The sequence below is a fragment of the Saccoglossus kowalevskii genome, chromosome 7, assembly GCF_978046115.1.
Source record: "Saccoglossus kowalevskii chromosome 7, keSacKowa6.1, whole genome shotgun sequence".
In the NCBI taxonomy this organism is placed as follows: domain Eukaryota; kingdom Metazoa; phylum Hemichordata; class Enteropneusta; family Harrimaniidae; genus Saccoglossus; species Saccoglossus kowalevskii.
Genome location: NC_140647.1, coordinates 31,854,368 through 31,877,947, shown reverse-complemented (window position 1 = coordinate 31,877,947; position 23,580 = coordinate 31,854,368). Strand labels below are relative to the sequence as shown.

At 37.3% G+C, this 23,580-nt stretch overlaps 1 protein-coding gene across 1 annotated transcript in view; it reads left to right on the top strand.

Annotated features, from left to right (window-relative positions):
- Positions 1-4,140: 4,140 nt before the first annotated feature.
- LOC100371523 (uncharacterized) overlaps positions 4,141-23,580 on the top strand; it is a 68,443-nt gene continuing 49,003 nt past the window's right edge. Inside the window, exon 1 of the mRNA XM_006817829.3 lies at positions 4,141-4,594. Within this exon, the coding sequence (XP_006817892.3) occupies positions 4,465-4,594 (130 nt within the window). The 5' untranslated portion in view covers positions 4,141-4,464. The remainder of the gene's footprint in view (positions 4,595-23,580) is intronic.

Here is a 23,580-nt window from a genome sequence, read left to right as displayed (position 1 = left end):
GTTGGTGGACAGATACAACTCACTTAACGTGGCGGTCTGTATGTTTACAAACTATATTCCCGAGGCATCTATTTGATATAACTTTTTGCCCTTGCTGTATAATCGTTTATCGTGTAACGCCCGACTTTGTCATTGGTATTTAGGTAGCAAACATCCCTGGAGTGTCGGACCTCATGAATTTGCTTATTCAAAAAATACAAATGTTAATCTGATATCGGTTCTGTTTCGCCTACACAATTAGAATGTGTCCAGCGTCTTGATTATATTATCACAAAGGGCATACACCAAAACATACATACTTTCATGTCTTGTTAGACATGCAGCACGCACCATTAGTAAATGGGAAGAAGTCATCACTGGGAAGTCATTATCTACTCTACGTCAGTCAACTGTCATTGGGCCCTCATATGATCAGTTTACAACTGTGTGTCTTCTATGTATAGTTGAACCACAGTAGATCTAAGTTGCGCAAAAAACGCAATTATGCTAGTCTGTCACGAAAATGACACTTTTACATAAAATTAGCTGGTGTCCTTAAGAATGTGCGACTGAATTGAGTACTAATATTTAAGACATAGATGGGTACTGCCGAAAAACGGCGATGTGTCACTCACGATGGGTGAACGTTTGCATGGGCATCACACTTCTCATTGATGTTCTGTGGTTGGCTTGGTGTGGTATCTACAAAACGAAGTCAGCGTTGGCATAATATTAATTAGCAGTTTTTCGTTTTTTACTTATATACTTATGTCATAGTATGAGTAAATAGCTATTAAAAAAGAAAAATCTTTTTAGAAAAATGTATTATTTATGCATCATATATACATAATTAAGGCTTTTATAATTTCTAAATCACGAGGTTTTCAAAGTAGACGCGGAAGAGTTTCTCGTGAGAAAACTTCAATCTCACAAGTATTAGTGTATCCAACCTAATAAAGCATAAATATTGTAATAAAAATGTGGGTGACCCATTATATTTGTGGATTTTTTTTTACAAACCTAATTTAATTTTTCGTCTCGTGCTTTTGCGAAGTATAAGCATACAATTTACGATGAACCTCGATTGTTATTATTGCTAATAGTTTATAACAGAATAATCTCAAAATCAGAAAATGTTCAGAAAATTTATTTGCAAAACCATCGAAAATCCATAAAAAGGTGGTGAAACTCGCAATATTGACAAGATGTGGTTAAGCAGGCTTGAACTCTCACGCTGTCCTAAAAAAGAAAAGCTCCAAATGCCGCGTATTGAGTTCGGTCCTACAGTAAATTGAAACATATAACTAAAATCTCGGCATTACAAGCAGTGTGTAGTTTAAAACTACACACATATCAACCATATATTTGTTCTTCAGTACGAACATTCACAGTGAAGATTAGCCCCCGGGAAATGTCCGTCCATCAAGAGTTACTATGAATAATTAATGTGATTACAGGCGAACGAACATACATAAATTACAGCGCCTAACATGGGATTCTAACTCGTGACAGCGGCATGGAACTCGTCATAAATAAATAATATATGACCCAGGGCTATTACGTATTAAATAATATGCTTCTAAAAGGTTACGTCAGACGTAAGAAAACTCCTAAGACGCAATTATTCAATTATTTGTCTGTAAAAGTAATCACGTTGCACTTTTAAATATGAAGATGAGTATTCCTCATTACACATCACACATGTACATTGTTAAGATACGACTGAAGAATGTTCCAGGCATTGGTCGATCTGATGGAATATTTGTATATTTATGATTAGAATGTCATTGTAACAGTAATACATCAGAAATATTAGTTTAAAATTAATACAAACGGACTAATATGAGATCACAAGGCCCTCTGTTGTGATATAATATAATCAATACCGAAGTATGACCATGAACGATTTGCACGTAGTGTCCCTTGTGGATGCAGGATTATAGCCATAGAAACGTGAAACTGTTTGATTGGAGTCTGAGTAGTACTAGCGATACACTGTCCACCTGTACTTTATTGTCAATCGCAAAAGTATGAAGAATACGTAGCTTATAATTTTGGTTTACTCAACTAACCACGTTGGTAGACGATGATATGATGTTTAACACGAGCATGCTGAAAATAAATAACTAGTTCTTTTGTACATCGTTTCAAATACTAGAAAAACTGTCCACCTGGACCTACGTCCACGTGCGCATCAATATCAAGCAATTGCTGTGAACAGAATCATACGTTAGAGTGATTATTGAGATTTACTAATTCTAGATAAATATTGAGAAAAAAATCTATGATTAGTTTCATTATTAAAAACTGAACAGAATAAACTATTGAAATGCATTAGCAAACCACGTGACTAACCACACGAGTATCATTAAAATATACACAGTTAAAATGGTTTTATTTTATCGTGGGAATATATTATATATATCATAAGTTGCCCATAAAGCAGAACAACGTCGAAGTAAAAAAAAATCGTGTGCATCTCTTATCTGTTCGCGCCTAATTATACGTGACTGTAACGGCCCATCCGTCAATACAATGAGGTGTGACGTCACATTATCTCCTCGTCTTCAACTCATCATCGTTGTGTCGTGCTGTTTGGTGTCATACGACTACGCTAATCTAACAAGCGCATGCGCCCGTAGAAAGCTGTCACGTTAACCTACTGAGTTGTTAAATTACCCGATTTTAATGATCAAATTTCCGGTTAATCTAAACAATGTATTTTGACACTTATGTTATTCATTGCTTGATGTCGTGTATTTGGTTGACTGTGCAAATATATGAAATATGCTTGATTCACCACGAACAACAACAAAATGTGTCGTGTAATACCGACTATATGTGATGTGTTTTCACGTTTGCTGTGATTTGTCGCGGTGATGGTACGAATCATAAAATACAAACAGCTTGTTGAACAATTTACAATATTCTTTCGAATGAATAAAAGGTTCAGCATTATGCTTAGTTGGGGAGTTAGAAAGAAGAGTGGGGTTATTACGCGTCCGTATGTGGTTTGGCACCTCATTCCGAGTAAAAAGCTATCACGGTGACACACATATGCCATATATGGTCCTCTCGGTGATACAATTTCACTCGCGGTCTTTCCTTGTATGTTACCTAAGACGCCATTACTTACGTCATGCAACGACGTGTGGGCTGTATGACGCACACAATGCATTCGTTTAGAAACCCCGTATTAGCACGGACTCATAGAACACGTGACATCTACTAACGATGAATCAGACAACAATTAACAAAATAAACCGACGTTTTTTTGGTACTTTAATAATAATTAAAGTAGCTCTTGCTCAAATATCAACGCATATGTCTGAAATAGGGGATACGCACACACACACGACGGACACACTGTGTCGATGTTAAAATCACAATTGTTAAAAAGTCCGTGAAATTGCCACACCCGAATTTCAAGCGTTTGAGATAAATATTACGACCAGTCACGCCTCATTTAATATATCTTATAAATGACACTTTAGTTGGATAGTAATAAATATTGCCTTTCACCAATGCTCCAACACGTAGGTTCACAATAAGACTACTTTACTACAACGTGATTAAAATAAATGGGGTATTTGAGCGATACTGTTTGTGTGACTTCAATGTTTTCTATTGGCTGTATGTGTGCGTTTGTGTGTGGTAGTGACAGTGGAGGGATGTTTTCGTGATGAATTGTGTGGTTATTGTTTCAAGACAGATTAGATAATGATCGTTTATGTCATATAACTGTGAAAACATCAGAACACGTTATTACCACAACGCTATTTCAATTTTAAACAGATCTACTATTATATTAAAATTTCACAGAACTGCTCATAAATGATACCAGTCAGCTCTGAAAAAATAATCTGTTTGTCTCTATTCCATATCTTAACGGTGCTTGCTAGTATATTAAGGCTGCATACGAAATTCACATAATCAGTTCTTCTCGTAACTATGTGCCCCCCCTCAATAATGATAGTACATACAAACGTACGATTCGGATAATTGTTCATTACATTCGCCTATGTCGACAGTTACATTCAAAGTACAGTCACGCTGTCTCCATGATAACGCAGTTCGCGGTGCTACATGGAGATGCGATAATAAATCCGCTGCCATGGAAACCGTTTTGATACGAGCGCCCTCTATACATCATTTTGGCGAGCGATGCCCAAGGCGTGAATGGCAATGTGATATACACGCTCGTTGTTGTGTGGTGTCCTGCAGTGCGTCGTATTGGATTCCACGACTATATGTGTATGCATTTCGTCTGCTCTCTTTCTGTGGTCGAGAATTCTATGTACTAGTACCTCTGTTGCTGTTCTTTCAGTGTTCATTGTTGTGTTTACCCCCCCCCCCCGGTCGCGAATTCTTCTTTGCACCGATCGGGGATTAACGTCGGTTCGGAATGTACATCGTTCTCCGTTTGTGTATGGTGTCAGCTGAATTCCACGGACTACTTTACGACCGATCGACCGAGCAGCCGTGATGTCTATCCACTACCGTTACCAGCATCACCATCACCATCACCGACATCACCAACACGGCATGGATACGCCGAAGATAAGCGAAACGCTGAAAACGCAGGCAACAACGGCGCTGAAATTAATCAAAACCGGTAAGCATATTATAACGTAATACAGTATATGCACCGATTGGCTCCCGAGTCAACCACGAACGAGTCACGCATTGGTATCCGTTGCCCCCTGAATGTCAAGAATATATGCGATATATTCGCAATACAGGGACATGCATGGGTGCACACATTTTCAAAGCTTTCATAGCTTACATTTATGCTTGATAAATATTGTACGCGGCCTTCTGGAGATGCATTTGCTCTCGATTGGGTCAATGAACGTGCTTAGTGTTCGTCGTCAATTTCCGATTTTGCAAGCGTATATAACATATATAGGTCAGAGTCGTCAAAAATATGCGCCCCTCAGTCTGCTTTCTGTAGCTCTGTATAGTGCACGTTTCCTCTGCTACACGTTATTTATTGAGTAAAGTATTTCTGTGAGTGAGAAAAAACACATACATAAATTCATGTGGCCTTTGTCGTGTATTTTTTAAATGCCGTGACTATTCTATGCCCCTTAGACGGAAGTCGGGCATTTGAAACACGCAAAACAGTGTGTGTTCCATTCTCGCAGCTGCGCTGACTCTTAACGATGTCTCTCAGCTGTTTACCAGGCCATTTAGGGGTAGTAGATAATGTTTTTTTTCGTACGTGAGAACAATTACAATGAGACAATTATCCAGGGTGTAAAAATTGCCAATTTATTTTGTAAAATTACTCGTACGCGCACGCGTCATCATTCCTATTCAGGAATTTCCCATTCTCCGTATTTACTCACTGGGAGAAATCACTGAATCAGAACAGCTGGACAGGGGCCACATTTCATTGTACTACGTCGACTCCTGCAAATTCCCGAAATTTTTACCGCATTCTCTTCTTAAAAATCCGATCCTAACGGGCATAATTTACCCCAAGTTCTATGGACCCTTTTCCGTTCACTGCAAGATCCCGCGTTATGCGTGAAATCGAACGTTACGGTAGAAGCCTATTCATGAATGCAAATACCCAGAATTTATTCCTTTTCCGATAAATTGTACCCCGGGCATTATAAATATATTGACTTAACAAAGTTGGGGGTCACCAGCTTAATTTTCAATAAAATATTCTTGTATATTAGTGGATATCGGTCATTTTGAGCTTTATAACGCTTTTGCCATAGGTTCAAATGATGGCAGAGATATTATGCCATATCTCAATTTGTACCCTGGTGACATAGGCTGAACAAATCTCATATTGTTAATGATGGTGTATTCATTGTTGTTCTGAATTATTTCAAAAATCTAGGTTTTAACAAATTTCAACAAATCAATTTTTCTTTAACCTTTGTGCTCTATGGAATTATTCTAAAAACAGTGATTTTTGAAAAATATTTGGACAAGTTTCTCAAAATATGTCACCTGTAACACACAAAAGAATGCTATTTCATGGTGCCATGGGACAATAGCTTCAGAATTTTACATAATAGACCATTGAACATTGTCATGCGATTTATGACCAACTTTCTAAAAAAAATATGAGTAGGCTTATACCTTAAAACAGGACAAAATCTAGTAGTGGCTTCAAAACATCGCATAAGATTAGAAAAACGCGAAAGTCTTTTTTGGGGGTACCGTGCCTAATAATACGCATTTGACGTTGGACAGTTTTGATGAACTTCTCAACAAAGTATTTCTTCTGACATTGAGCTATAGCAAAAGAAATCCAAGTCAACATCAAATCATTTATTTTTGCGGCAGACGTTCGGCTCGTGGAGCGGAGCTACGTAACTTAACGTGCTATGCTGTTAAGGTATAGATGCAGGTTCGTGGGCACTTGGGGGTGATTTTTTGTTGTGCTTTTTATTATCCAAACAGTTCCGACTATTGACTGTTGAAATTTCGCAGCATTGTGAATAGTTGAACATACTCAAAAGAGTATTAAAGGCACAAACATTCTATCTTTTGAATGCTTAGCGAGATTTAGCAAGGATGTACATAAATAATCAAAAAAGCACAAACTCAACTTTGAAGTAATCCTTAACAACCAAATTTGTATATGCTGTAACTGTAGGGGTACCCTGTTCATGAAAGTCACAACAACTATTTCAAAGTACAGTTTTCTGAGAGTTTTGATCCTTTGTTTTCACCACGATGGTTGCCATGCGGTGAAAATACCCAGATGTGCACCTTGAGTTTCCGATATTGGGACGCAAGGCGCATGTTTGAATTCCATGTAAACAAACAACGTACTTTACACGCGTTGTGTACGTCGCTATGGGTCCCATATCGAACAGAACGCGGCGCGACGACTGTAGCGCTTGCAAGCGGGGGAGGGGGTCGTCACCTGCGCATGCGTCAGATGGCCATAGCGTGTCATTGTTTACAAACAAGCGTCTACGCATGAGCCTTTGCGTTTTAGCGTGTGTTGTTATCGTCGCTTGGAACTGAATTCCCGCGCGTGCGCAGATGTCGACTCTCCCGGCGAGCGATTATTTATTATATTTCGGGTTAACTAACTTAGCATCAAAAATCAACTCTTGAATATATAGAAAAAAACATATGTTATTATGTAAAATACTGGTCAGATAATAGATGATAGGAAATCCAATTGGGTGAAATTTGTGTTTAATGTTTCTTTCCCAGTTATATACGTAGATAGAACACACTTTATTCCCAGATTTACCTTATACAACGTAGTCCGTGATAAAATTGTTTGTCAGAAATTAATAACGAGTTAGGTAGTCACATATACGACTGCAGAGACACTTTAAAAATTATGTATGGGAATTGGACTGGAATAACATGCACAGCTAAAAAGAGTTTCAACCTAGTCGCTCTCGTTCATGACGAGGCGCGGTATCTTGAGGGTGATCGACGCAGACGAAACATTCACGTGTGTCACAATCAGTTCGCCGTCACCATAGACCTTAGAAAACAGCTCTCTAAGGTCTATAAGGTCTATACCGTAACGGAGTCACACCCTCCATGTTGTAAATACTAGTGACACTAGTATGTACTAGGCAGTCTAGTCAGCTTATCAAATTACGTAATGTCCAAATAAACGAAGTCGAGCCGACCCTGGGAGTCGTCACAGTATACTGATATTTGCCACATTGGTTGTCACTAAAATCTACCTATATATGGGTTGGTAATTTTGATATGATATTTAACAGAACTAACTGTTTGAAATACAATCATATTACTCCTCGGGTACATGGGTTCGATCGCGAGTCCCTGTGTGATGTTCCCGCCATGTCTCGGGAGATTGGCCAACTTTCGCGTTATCACATGACGAAATGTGTAATTTGTTTAATTACTACTGAAGAAAAAACTATCCAGAACTCGTCTGGCTTGAACTTTGTTCAAATTGTACTATGACTATACTGTGACATAGCAAGTAAATTATTTTTAAAGAAAATATTCTCAATATAAATAATATTAATGTCAGTCATTTTGTTATGGAAACTTTATTATCATTATTTTAATGGGGTGAAACATTATACATCGTAACTGACAGTTTTTTTTATGGCAACCTTTAAAACTTGTGGTTTGAAGCCGTTTTACACGAAGCAAATCACGAGACTGGGCATGCGTCGACAGTAATGAGGTAACCGACATTTTTTGAAAAATTGTCTTGTATGCACTGAAAACAATGACAAGACTTACATCATTGGCGTGTTTTCAAAACGTCAGAATGGCATTTCATCGTTGACTAATATAACGATGTACAGTTGTATACAATTTCATCAGTTTTCCATAAGAGTTATCGACAGACGTCAAACAATATTTGCTATTGTAACAACATACTCGCATCACGGTCGTGACTGCACTTTATTATCCTTATAATGCAAACAGTTATGTGCAATACGCATCGTAACATTATAGCTATACATATATTCTCCGCCGTAATTCAGTAGACACGATGACACAACGTTTCGCTGTGCGATGGGTAAAATGATAAAATAGAGATCATAGTGGTAAACACATGGATAACATTTTATCTATTAAAACAATTCCCAGTGTTTAAAAAACATACATAAATATATTTATTGTGTTTATTCTGTTCCAGACAAACTAGTTTCCTTTGTTTCCTATTTCAAATTTTCTCTGTGCTTATTCTGAGTAAAAACAATCGATGAATTTTCGATTTGTGTTTTGACAACTCAGTATTATTGCACATTGCGCTGTGGCAAATATATTTATGAGAACGAACCTACTCTGAACGTGGTTTTCATATTCAAGCATTGTGTATAAGACTCTCTGGGTATCTGTCATCAACCCTTATACCCCCAAGTTGATCATTTTATAAACATCATTGCAAACATAAACACACTATTGAATGCTAATGATTACTCGGCATGGCATGTACCAATTTATCCAGGCCTAAAATCATTAGGTTTTAAATCACGTTGACACTTACATATTATCGTGCCAGAATCACAATGAATAAGATTGTCCCATGCGTATTTTTCGACACAGTGGACTTGCTTGCAAACATTCAAATGATCCTTCAAGTTTTTGCCAACATAGCTTTTTTATTAGCACATTTTATTTACTAGTATTTCTACTAGTATTAGAAAAAAAAACAAAAAACGGCAGTTCAACTGAATGAAACTAAAGTACTAGTACTAGTACTAGTATATGCCTTATGACTAATGTACACAGGGATGGCGGGAGGGGTCTGCATCACAGGTAAAATAATCGCGGGTATGGTATCAAGCATGCGCATTGAATTGTGTTGTTCAATTCTTCATGGAGTCGACTGGTTGGTTTATCCCCCTGGAGTTTATCCTTGTCTTGTTAATTTCAACATCGGATAATCAAGTTGTCAAGGTTGGATTCAGAACACCCACGTGTGAAAACCCTACTACGTGATATGTCATTCTTGAACATTCCTCTTCCAATTTGTTTCCTATTATAAAATTGAATCTTTTTTTTCTCTTTTTGAGTTCGTCATTGTATTCTGACCCCACGTGAATAAAATATACAATGTTTGAACAATAAGAATCAAGTAAATAAGTAAAATCATGAATAATCTAAATTGGTTTATAATTGGCTTGTTTCATGAAAAAAAGTGCAAATGTCGGCTCATTGCGTCTGTATCAAACGTTTATTTGCTAAACAAGTTACAAAGGACAGGAAATGACTCGACTTCCGTACGTGCAGTCTTCGCACGATTCGGAATGCTTGCTTGCATACGAACGTACGATATCTCGAACAAATTTGACGTCTCGGCATATTCCGGGCGTCCAGGTGTTATTAGAGTGTTAATCCGGGCTGTATTATAAGATATTCCACTGAAATTATTTTCGCCCTGTGGTTTTCTTGTCGTCTTACCTACAACTCGAGGTTGCATGATTGGCGTGTACGAAATTCGGCGAGCAAAATTGTTAAACTCATAAAACTACTTGTAAAAGAAGCGTCAATTTAGTAATAGGCCCGGATACAATTCTATTTCGAGCCGGCTAATAGGCAGTAAGCGTTTTAAGAAATTTATCGGAAATGGGTTCTAGTAGTGTAATTCACCCGGATGTAGAATATAACGCACGAACACGGCGCAAACTTAGCAAGTCATTCTTTATATCAAGGTTAAGCTCTAACAAAAGGCCGCGATAGCCTTGCTGACAACGCGTACAATTTGAGACAGGTTCATTTTATCTTTACGTCCTCTGAACGTAAATTTTAAAAACAAGTTACAATTTTGTCACTGTCAGGTCTTCGTTTTGATATATTACTGTACTTTCCTAATAGAATATAACTAAAATAGTGTGATGTGCATTTCCGATCTCTCCTAATATTAGGTTATTTCAATAATTCTTCAGTGGATGCATTGGTTTTACGTCAACGCCAGGCAACAACATACTCATTCGTCATTGAAGTTGGATGTAATCACTATGTGTTGTAAATTATATGATTGTATGGTTTAATATGCCGAGCTGTCTTTAATGGTGTGCTCACATGGCCAGTTAGATTACAAATACGTCCGTGGGGGCGAGTAAAACAATCAGTGATCGAGACTAAAATCGCATTTATTAATGCATAATATACGGACCCACGATAAACTCAAACTGAAGACAAATGTCTTTAGGAGAGATCTGGGAGTTCACAGGAAATCAATGTGATCTTTTGATAAATAGAGGAGTTAGGTCTTTATCTGGTACTTATAAAATTGTCACGTGATTGTGGCAAAGATTGTCCTGTTCCAATAGACCAATAATACATTCGTAATTCTGTCATATGGTTATGTCGTCCTTCTAGAAGTGCAATACTACATACATGATAGACAACTGTTTCTACATGGCATGGACAGGAAGCACTGTAACTACAGCAAAGAGAACAATTGAAATGTACAGTAACTGCAGGGGGAATGAATTCTGTTTATTTCTGGGGCTGCATATCCCTCAAACGATGCAATAATCGAAATCGAAAAGGGACCGCCAAGGATGAAAATAAAACGTAAGGACAACAAAAGAAACAATTAGACAAATATAAATATAAAGCTTTAAAAAATAACGTACTAGTACAATAACAAGAGTATACAAACACTCAAAATATAAAAAAAACTAGTAACCACTACTGATCAATATGGACTGTTTTAGGTCTCTTCAGAAATTCGAATGCATCTGTTAGAGGTCTGACTTCCTACAACTGCTATCGTGTGATCCCATATTCCAACTTGTCATGTCAATACTGAAATGATGTTCTGAATACTATGATCCGTCCAGACCTATCGATTACTGCAAACAAGTGATTGTCAGGCAAAATAAACAATGGGTCATGGTTTAGAAGTTTGATATCGATTCTACCTGCTACGTAACTGGTGTAACTGGGCAGATACACATAATATTGTATAGTTGTGACTTTCCATATGTTATCACAGTAGCAAGGCAAGTAGAAGCAAGGCTTCTGAATGCTGTGAATCGCTATCGTCGAAAGTAACAATTTTTTCATTTAAATAATAATTTGGCAATTAACTATACTGTATTCAGAAAAGAATCTCTTCAATAGAAAATGAATTATATATTTATGTTTAATTTAATACAAAATACATCGAAACATACTAATGTACATTGAAGCGCTGTAGTCTTCGCGCCGGGTCCCATGCCACGTATAACAACGCGTGTAAAATAATTTGTTTTAAAGGGGAGCAGAGGTGTGGCTTTTGACACTCTGTACATGAAATTTGAGATCCATGAATGAATTATGTCGATAAAAACAACTTATATGTGCTGCGAAATGCCCTAAATATCGGGTATAAAACGGGCTGTAAAGCAGACGACAAACGCCTGTTTTGCCTGGCGTCATTTCGCCTCTAGAGGGCCAGTCAGATGATGTCACCAGTGAACACTGATAACTGAACCCATTCATGCTAGTACGTCAATCCCATAGAAATGCTACTATGAAAGACCTTGTTAACTGACAACTTAAAAGTTGAAAAATGGAGAGGTGTTATGTTATGATTCATGTTATGTTTCTCGAAATCCCAAATAAAAATTCACGTTGCTGGTTGCGAGAAATCGGCGGAAGAACTAACCTGAAAGTGAAGACACGTACAGCGTTCTGGCTATAGTAAACAGTGAGTGAATAAATATTGTACGAGTTAAAACTAAATGAGAAATATGCTAATATCACTTGAACCACAGTACTCATTTTGCCCAACTTCCCACTTTTTAAACGATCGCTTAATTTCCGACCTCACTGTATTTTCCAACCGGAAAACGACCACATTTTTACCGTTTTTTTCCCTCGCTCGCTTATCGAAAACACCGACCGCTTGCCCAAACACTGGTCACCGGCACAGGAGTAGTCAAAATGTTTGGGGATATACAACGAGTGTTAACTATTATAAATTCTGAACGGCTCTTCAAATCTATACCACTCTGTATCATTCGCAAACAACTTCATCTGTGTGACTGTCCAATACTAGAGCCGGTACAATATTGTAAACAAATGCCATGATAGCTCAGTCATATCGCTATTGTATACACTACCCTTTTTTATTCTGGTTTGCACAAACGTTGAATAGCCGTCAAAAATTCAAATATATTTAGTTTTTAACTATCTATAATTATATGCACGCAATATGACCCTTTGACCTAGATTTGATTGGGATGGAATATTTTATTTTAAACAATATTCTGACGTTACTTATTGCCCCAAAAATGTTTCAACACAATTGCGGTATGACTGTCCGATTTACAAGTACATCGGGTAATATATTAATAACCATTCTCACCAATCGCTAGCTTAGGAGAAAGTAGGAAATCAAACAGCCGCAGGTCGCCCGCCTTTTATGCATAGATTTCATGACGCCGTCTGACCGCGGGCGGGTACAAAAAGCTCGCACAGCAATTCACATATATTGTCAAGACAATGAATGAACAGAAAGGACTGGGAAATTAAAAAGATTATATTGCCACAAAGTTAAATAAATCTGGCTGCATCAAAAGTTTGGAAACTAGTTATAATACTTTGCAAAAGACGGAGTGATCAACGACATCATTTTTGGACGCAATTGAACTTTAAGTACTTCATTGCGTAACTTACTGCGCGGCGATGCTGACATCAAGTGCGTGTTGCATGTTGACCGAAGTTGGACCCTCAAGTCACGCACTGAACAGGCGCGTTACCTTAGAAATCTTTTTCTTTCATGCTCCGCGCGTCGATCTTGTAAAATTGTTATTAGTTCTGACGGTGCTGTACGCAAACTTGTATATTTTGAGGTCGTTTACTTAGTGCGCTGCTTTTCTAATTACGCAAATTTGTTTACAATGTTGTACCGGCTCTAAAAATTTCAACATTGTAATATATCGCTTTCATAATAATTACGCAAAGTCAGTTATTTAATATTGGACACAGGTGAAGTTTCGTCCGCGAACGATACAATGTGGTATAGATTTGAAGAATAGTTCGGAATTTAAAAATAGTTAGTACCCGTTGTATCCCCAAACTGTATCACTCAAAACCACTATTTCGATCACTCCTGTGCAAGTGACCAGTGTTTGGGCGACCGGTCGGTGTTTTCAATGAGTCGGTGAGAGAAAAATCACGATAAAAATGCGGTCGTTTTCCGGTCGTGAAAAATACAGTGCGGTCGGAAATTAAGCGATAAGCGGTGGATTAAAAGTGGGAAGTTGGGTGTAATGATTACTGTAGTTCAAGTGATATTAGCGTATTTCTAATTTAGTTTTTAACTCAAACAATATTTATTTACTCACTGGTTACTATAGCTAGAGCGCTGTACGTGTCTTCATTTTCAGGTTAGTTCTTCTGCCGATTTCTCGCAATCAACAACGTGATTTTTTATCTGGGATTTCTAGAAACATAACATGAATTGTTATGGGATTCATACGCACAACATTTCGCCATGTTTCAACTTTTAAGTAGTCAGTTAACAAGGTCTTTCATAGTAGCATTTCTATGGGATTGACGTACTAGCATGAATGGCTTCAATTATCAGTGTTCACTGATGACATCATCTGACTGGCCCTCTAGAGGCGAAATGACGCCAGGAAAAGCGGACGTTTGTCGTCTGCTTCACAGCCCGTTTTATACCCGATATTTAGGGCATTTTGCAGCACATACAAGTTGTTTTTATCGACAGAATTCATTCATAGATCTCAAATTTCATGTTCAGAGTGTCAAAAGCTACACCTCTGCTCCCCTTTAATACACGAGATCCGAACGCGAGCTGCGCTACGAATGTGTCGCGTTGCCGGACGACTGTGTCGCGTTGCAGGGCGACTGTGTCGCGTTGCCGGACGACTGTGTCGCGTTGCTGAACGACTGTGTCGCGCTGCTGGGCGACTGTGTCGCGCTGCTGGACGACTGTGTCAAGCACGGAGTATAGATGGTATTATGGAATTTTATTCAGAGGATGACGGATACAGTGGTGGCGGCACGGGAGGGGGGCAGAGGGAAATCGCTCCCTCGAAAAAAATGTTGGTGGGCGTCGCCCCTCCAAAATGAAGCTGAAACCTATTGTGTCAGCAAAATTTGTCCCTTAAAATGCAGGAAATAGCGTTTCAGAGGGTCAAGATTTTAATGTTTTTTAGGGGAAGCACGCGCCGACCCCCTAGTAAGGTGACCCCATTGGAGCAAGGTCGCATTTTGTAGTTATTTCAAATTCGGGTTTGTGAAAGTTGATGAAATTATTTTCTTGATTCAAAACAGTTGTAAAATTAGGTACAGTAAATATCGCCAAAATAACTCTGTAATTATTTCTTAGGAGTAAGGTATTGATCTAGCTTAAGGAACGCACCGTAGCTTTTTTATTAACAATATCGACCTCAGAGCAGAATACTTTATGTACACCTAGAAACGAGTATTGAATGTATAAGATGACATGAATAAAAACACAGCAATTTGATAATTAATCCCCGTAGATACGTATCTTAGTGTTTCAGTCTATACATCGATAAAATGCTTTTATCCGAGTATTGCCAATAAATTGCGAGCTATTCTATACACGTTGCATACAAATATTGTAATTGCATTATTGTGGCGGGGTCATTGTATAGATGACCTATATTCCGTGTATTGGCTCAGTCAAAAAACATCTGCCACCAGCCTGAGAAAATAAGAGACCCAGGCGCCCCTCAACACTGATAAGAAGTATACATCCTGTTTAGCTGAACGTAACCGATGATATTCGATTCGCAGAAATGGATATATTATGGGAAATCAACTTGATTAGTCTGAAATGTACAAATGATATGCATATTTGTGCTTCGAAACATGAGTAATATACAATGTATAACGTGATATATTAATAAAATTAATAATTTCAGTAGCGGTGCCGTCAGTTTGCGAAAATCAAATTACGAACAACAACCACGTACATTTACTCATGTACTGCCATTCATTTAAATATAATGCGACAGCTTTCTTCTTTTACGACCGTGGAATTTGATACCCTTAATTAATCATGAAACGCGACTGAATGCCCTGCACGTGTTATTGGTGCCAACACATTGCACCGACCATCACATCTGTTAGAGTCGACTGTATGCATGGTAAACATGCCTGCAAGTTCAAACATTAGCAGTATTGTCAATAGTGCAGCTCATGCTACCATCCGTTCGGCTTTCTAAGCTTTAAACATCGATTGTAATTATTGTCCTATATGGTAGTAATATCCATCATTCCAGAGCCAACAGTCTTTTGTAGGGGCGGGAAGTATCAATACCCCCCCAGTGGGCAGGGCAGATTTCCAAAATAAATGCAAGGACAGGGAAACTTTTTTCAGTGGGTAGGATACTTACATAAAAAAATATTGCAGGGTGGGCAAAACAGCCTTTAGGACAGGGTATAATAAAAAAAAACGCGTTGGGGGAAATAATAATATCTGCCAAATGTGAAAATGCGAATTACCCACTGATCTGCTGAGTGGTTAATGTATCCAAGTCCATGTACATTGGTGTAACCCGCATGCCGTATCTCTATTAGGGATAATTTGCATATGCAAATTAACATATTGTTTTTACTAAATTGGGATTATCTCGTGAATAAATCAATGGAGTTCAATCAAATTTGGTAGGCATATACATTGATGTAATCTGCATGACATATTACTATTGGAGATAATTTGCATATTGTTTATACTAAATTGGCAGTGGGGAAAGGGCAGCATCCTCCCCAGGGGAAGGCAACACAACGAGAGAAGAGTAGGGGAAAAAGCGCTTTTAATGAGGGGGAGGGGAATGATGAATTTGGTCAGTAGGAGGGCAAGAAAGGCAAGTTGGCGATAGGGGAGTAGGCAAAAAAGTGTTTTATTAATGAGGGCAGGGGAAAAATGAATTTGGTCAGCAGGAGGGCAAGACATTTTTTTTCAGGTGGAGGATTCAACAACTTTTAATTTCCCCTTTTTCCTTTAAATTAATTAGCATACTTCAAAAGGCCCATAAAATAAATTTTGTCCCAGAGAATTGACTATTTCAATTTATTGCTCGTTGGCTGCACCTGAATACAATACATCACCGGGAGTGAAAGACACATGGAGACCGAGACAGAAGCGCCTTTTAAAGTCCCCATAAGACACAGGATATAGACTTATTTGCCTCGCTTGAGACGTATATAAAAAATGATCGCCCCCACCACAAGTGGTAGTTATTGGCAGGAACTAAATGAATCTCAATCTGGAACGAAACAAGACCAAATATAGCTGCAAGCAGCAATGATCGGATAGGGTATATAAGCTATTGAATCCACGTTGCTATGAAAATGTCATTGGTTACTAAGGACATATCCACCAAACACACGTCCGACAAAATGAATGTATAATCAAAGTATAAGCTGTATTTATCAGAAACGTAGACTATATATTATTTTGAGCTGGCTGCTATGCTTGCGGTGTCAAAATATTTTGTTTTTACTCAATATAGTGGCAATTATTGTTTATGTTCATCAAACATGCTGTTTTGTTAACAGAAGGAATAAACTCAGAGCGAACAAACATTTCAAAATGAATTTATTTTAGAAAATTACGTGATCAAAATAAAGAATGCCGAACTACGTTCCGTCTGAGCAACCATAGACTAAAATTGAATGTACATGTATCACCATTTTTTTGTTATAATTGTAGTTTTCTTTAAACCGTTGTCGTGCTTTAGATAGTAATTTGTGTATGTTTTAAATGTGGGTGATAATAGTTAGTGTAACCATTGTAATTCCTTCTGAAGAATTTTAAGTGTTTCAATAAAACTAGCATTAGCTTGTTGTTGGTTGCCATGGACGTTGGTTCGGTTGTTAGGGGCAAGCACACCTTAATGAGTTCATGACAAACAAATAAAAAACATTCTTTCTGACTTAGGGGTTCTTTTTCATAATTTGTTTAAGCAAACACATTTTGACTAGTTTGATATTATTTAAAAGAAACTCCATGGCAGCATTGAATTCTCTATGTATAGGCTTGCAAACTGACAGAAAATTAGCATACATTACTAATGTAAACATACAAACTTATATAGACAACCTACATAATGGTCGAAAGATTTTCAGAGTCATATGAGAACATATTAAAGTTATTTTGCTGGTAGAAAATAGAAAATTAATGATATTGCCACCAGATCTGACAGAAGTCCAACCAGCCAGATCGATTGTCAAACCGATCTGTCTGATATTTAAACAATAATAAACTATCCAACCAACTCATAATGGGCGAAAGCTCACTTTGTGCGACATATATGAACGAGGTGTGAACAAATTCGCCAAAGGTTGGTCAATCGTCTTTTTGATTTACAGCCCCAAAAAAATTACATAAAAAACAAAAGGAACTTCCTGACACTCTTTACGAACGTGGTAATGCGATATGCCGATAACAAAATTTCCCATATTTATAATTCTGAGGAAATACAAACTAAGATATATAGCAAACTGTCTCACAGCTACATCTTTATCAAATATCAACCCAAAATGCAATGAAGTTCTTGAGACATTAAGATTTCTAAATTTAAACTTTTACTTAGCTAAATGAAAACATCATTCAATTAAAAAATACATTGCTTATGCTACAGGAAATTCCGTCTTCCCGGCCTAAAGAACAATTGAAAAATACAACTGAACATATTTTTCATTTGCAAATAATATTTTCGTGCATTTCCTTGAATCGTTGGTCCAAACATTAACCCAGACTTCGTGTACTGTAAGGAATCTACACTTCCTATCATAGAAATCCCCTTAAAGAAATTATACAGGCATTTCGAACGGTTTTAGAATTAAACCAGAAACCATTTTAAAGGGGAAAATAACAATAATAATTAGAGCAAACGCGACAGGCTTGTAGGCGACACATGCATTGTGATCACAATAGTGCCATCAAAGCCGAATAATTGTTTTATTATCCGAAATAGAACAACGCGGCAGTAACTAAGGTTAACTGTGAGCCAAAGCCAAAACTTTCCGAGTTAAATTAGAAATGAGCCTCCGGCAGAAAAACGCATTAGAAAGGATGCTGTGACATCTGAGGTCAGTAACAAAAGAAATTATGTCAGAGGCAATATGACTGTTTCATTCATGCATACCAGTCCTTCTGTCATATATAAAAATAATATTGTCAATGCGTGTTCACAAATCCAGGAAATATAAAAGCTTTACAAGTTCGTCCTATTTTGCTTAACCAATTGTATCTTCAAATAAATTTCCCTCATTTTTACTTTGGCGGCCATTTTGAGGTTCATATTTTAAAAAAAATAAATAGTTTGATTCAAGTTGTTATTTATTCGAACTAAGTGTGCTTGCCGTGTCCAATATCTGAGCACCAAACAGAAAAAGACCAATTTTACTGTGCGTCTTAGTATAAGAAAACTTATTACTTAAAGTAAGTGAAATGTTTTAATGGTAATAACTGCCAATTTTTTGAGTCACGTACTATGCGACTGAAATATTCATAGGAACGCTGATCAAGGAAACAATCTTGACATTCTATCCCCCCTTCATTTACAATAGCTTGATTTACTCACACCACTCCCTTGACTACCAAATGTTGTCCAGTAATCTCCATTCCTATTCCGAAACAAAATGACTGTGCTTTGAAGTATGTCAACTTCAGTTATAGTTGATTTTGTTAAGGTCATATGAGTGTTTTGAGTGTATGCGCGTATCTATATACTTGTATTGATAGGGTCTTATTAGGCGAATATTGTTCTTCAACATACTTTACATTTATTGTAATCTTGTTTCACTCGTTCAATATATTTTACAATTCAAAACTATGTTTAACACATTCTTAAATACAGAGAAATCAGTAATAGTTTAAATACATATGTTTAACTATTTGCGTATATATTAAAAATGGAATAATTAAGATTATTAAGATATTAGTGTAAAGTTGAACACAATTGATAAACTGTTTGTTTGCAAAGTATATTAGTTAACTGATTCGAGAGAATGTCATCTACTTGGCGTATATTTATTATTAATCTTCGAACAATACAGTTTTCCTGCGAATTATATTTCCAGCACGTGTTGGATAATCTCAAAATTCATTCCAGACTTACATTCAACGTCATTTCTAAGGCCATATCTTTAAATGTCACTTTCTCTAATGTGCTTATAGACGTGATAAGCAAGACGATTTTTCCAAAGTGCATATCTTCCCCTTTTCACGCATTAACAACAGATTTGACAATAACGCTATCCGCGATTCGGACCCGTGATGAGTTGCCACAATCAGATTCGCTGCTGCAGACCAATCCGAAGTGTTAAAGAGCACCCCCAGTGGATACCTGCATCTATTTATAGCCATATATGACAACGGGATTGATTCTTACAAAGGCCAAGCGTTCCAAAATGGCACGCATGACATTTAGTCTGACGTCATAGCCATTCTTTATAGCCATTTATTTTTAGATGACTAATTGTTGATTCGTTATTAATTGTGCATATTCTTAGATAGTGCGATTACAGGTTTTGTAGGCTGTGTTTTCAATATTTCGCCTTAATGATTTCTAAGCAAGAAGCTGTGTCATGATTGGCACTTATAAATAGAATATGACACTTTTAATTATAACCGCCACTCGACATCTTTTAGGTTAACCTTGTACATTTGCCGTGTAATGTCGAGAAATCGTTCGGGGTATTCATGTAATATACAATACGTCAACATGATACACTGTCATGAAATGGAACAACACCGGCTGGAATAGAATACACTTTTAATTGTTTTACCCAAGACTAAATATATTTTTTCAGAAAAAAACTGATAGAAACCTTCCTTATACTGGCATTTTAAATCCTTATAAAAACATATTTCTGTAGTTTTTAACAACCATAAGCATTTATTTTATAACAATAAATGTTTTGTTCTTGTGCAACTGAACACAACTTTGAGATACTAGTAAATGGCGCATGGATGTTTTCCCTGGTTGACGCTAAATTAGTTCAGTCACTACATATCTCAGTTTTGTATGAAACGGCGCTAAATCCATATTGGAAAATGAATTTTTCATATTATCATTAAAATGGTAACTGATACTCTTATTCAACCTCTTTCAAACTAAAACATATTATTAATCTGCATTCTAGTAGCTTTGCTTAACAAGCGAGACTTCGTTTGTCGGATCAGATTTATGCTAATATTATGCAAATTTCTAGATGATTTGTTTTAGTCTCGGCTGTTCACGTGCGTGTGTTTATCCTGAATATCATGATACCTCGTGTACACCTTATTGTTTTTATTGTATCGCATGAATTAAAAATATTACTAAAACATACATGAACGCCATCTAACTCGTGTAAGACTTGTATAAAAGATGACCTGTGATAACGAGATGTCGCTATGGATGGAAAATTTTCAATTTTGTTTGTAGTATAATATCTAATGATATGCATGCTGTGTTGCCTATAGGGTTAACTCGAGGGCGCTGTAGTGCATACATAATTACCCATAAACCGACGTATGAAGCTATATATATGTTTAGTTGGCAAGCGCAGTTACTTACCAAATGGTAATTACACTGACCTTTAACCTATAGATACATTCGTTACAAACTGTGCCATTCTTAGGTCATATTAAGCGTTATACATATTAACTCGCGGACACTGATTCAGATTAAGCCGTGACAAGTGATTGACAGGCATTCACTTCCAATCACTTTCTACTCAATATAGACCCAAATAACTCTGACTACAGTCTGGTAAATTCATTATTCCGGTTACGTTTATCTGTTGATTTTTTATACATTGTCGGTATAATATTTTACGCAATGTTATACGATATAAAGTTGTGTATTGCTTTGGTTGTTACGTACTCTGTTATATACATTTTTATTGCGGTTACAGTGACGTGTCCGACTACCATCCCGAGATTTAAACTTTATGATTTCTTCTCATACATAAGTATTGTGATTTACTGAACCATGGTGGTATTCTCGTAGTTCCATTATAAATCCACAATAACAACATTCGCCACACAGCGCGCGTTCGAAACACGTGTAAACAAATATTGTATATTTCACACACGTTTTGTTTACGTTACGCAGGACAGATAAGTATTACTAGTACTTAAATTTTACTCTATTTTAACAATACACCACTTTCGGCCATTCTCCATGCACTGCGCATGCGTCTGATATTGGTCTGATAAGTTATTTTCAGCACTGTTTTAATGAGTTTAATTGAGTATGCGTTACATGGATGCAAAACATGATATTCACAGCTTGTTTCGCTGCTTGCACTACCACGCTTTGTGCGTCACATGTCTTGCGTTAATATAGATCCCATGCGGCGAGAGTTACTGGGCAACTAAGTGATTGTGACAAATTGAACCTCTCATCCATGGGTAGTCAACTCAATAACACCCTGGCCTTTGTAACCCCTTATATATAATTCCACGACCGACTACGTTCAATACAATACACGACAACACAATATGTACTTTCTATGCTCGTGACTGTAGGGATATCCCGTGTCTCTCTCTATAAACATATGAATTCACACTGCACTTTAGCTCGAATTAGACCAATTGATAGGTTTACCTAACTGATAAAACCATGGCGTTCACACTGCGTTCTACCCTGCACCAGACTCATGGATGGGTTCACCTAATTTATAAAACCATCACGTTCACACTGCGTTCTATCCTGCACCAGACTCTGGATGGGTTCACCTAATTTATAAAACCATCACGTTCACACTGCAATCGAGCTTGTACCAGTCTTATGAACAGATTAAGCAACTGATAAGACCATCATCGCGTTCAAAAGTTCTTGCTCGTGGTAGGCGCGTAGACATGTTTACCTAACTGCCACAAGTCTACCACCGGCCGCGTTCATATTTACTAGTTTTACATGAAAGCATTTTATCGAAGCTGAACTTTTGTTTCCGTCACCAATTGGCAGGAGATTATCTCTTGTGTATCCATACGGTTGGGGCCGAATGATAACCATGTTCGTCCCGGTTCGTTCAGATCCGAATAGAACAGCTCTCTCAACCACGTGAGAATCAATATATTCTCAATACTTGAGAATCCGATGGCCACCAGCTACCAGAATGCTGGGATTTTAGTCATGCCAGACACTACATTACTCGAGAAACAGGTTGGCTCAGAGAAGTATGAATGCAGCAAACGATTTGTGCCAATCGCCGCCGACGAACAACACTTATTTTCACGATTGAGGGGGGGGGGTGCAACTCATTCGTCTACCATTTCCTCACAGAAATTACAAACGAAATCAAGTCCTGAGCTGCCATGATTTGAATGAAAAGTTATTTGAAGGAGGCGATAGAGGTGTGATTCAGTTTCGGCCCTGATGCGTTTACACGATCAGGAACATATATATCGGGACCCTGTCCTATCAGAGCTCAACCCCAAAATGTATCGGAACCGAATTTGGCTTGAGACGTTGGGCTCCGATATATGTTTCAAATGCTGGATTCTAAATTCACCATCGCGTTCTCATTACACTCCATTTTAAAAATACAAGTCTGTGTTGAAATAAAGGTCGCAATCCTTTAAATATTCAAATTGCGTGCAAATAAACAATATTGTATATATCGCATGGGACCACACCGAGCACGACGATTTATTCAGTTGTTTCATCTCGCTTCTTATATTTTTTGTTGTTGCTTTATTCAAAATTACATACACACGTAATTAATATCTGTAACAGGAATATTGATATACCCAACACAACTATTAAGCGTGTGTTATGATGACATTAACAAAAGAACAGGTGTAAGTTATTTTTAGTGTATAATAAACACAGTCTTGGGAATAACTCAGACAACAACACAATCCACTTTTTCAATGACCAGTCTGAATAAAAATATTGGCGATCTACAAAATAATACTATTATTATTATTGATTGAATACCAGGTTCAAAGTTTTGATGTCGCATGTTTCATTCATAAGTACGGCTTAACTATGTTAAAACATCGTCATGCGCAATGATGCAAATACAAGTGATACAATCAAGTGAAGATGAAACGTACAGTAGTACAAATTATTCATAAAAACATGACCAGTTCTAAGTTAACACTGTAATCTCTAACATAAAAATGTTTCACAGATTTTGTCCTGGCATTCCAAAGCAGAATACAGGTATATCATA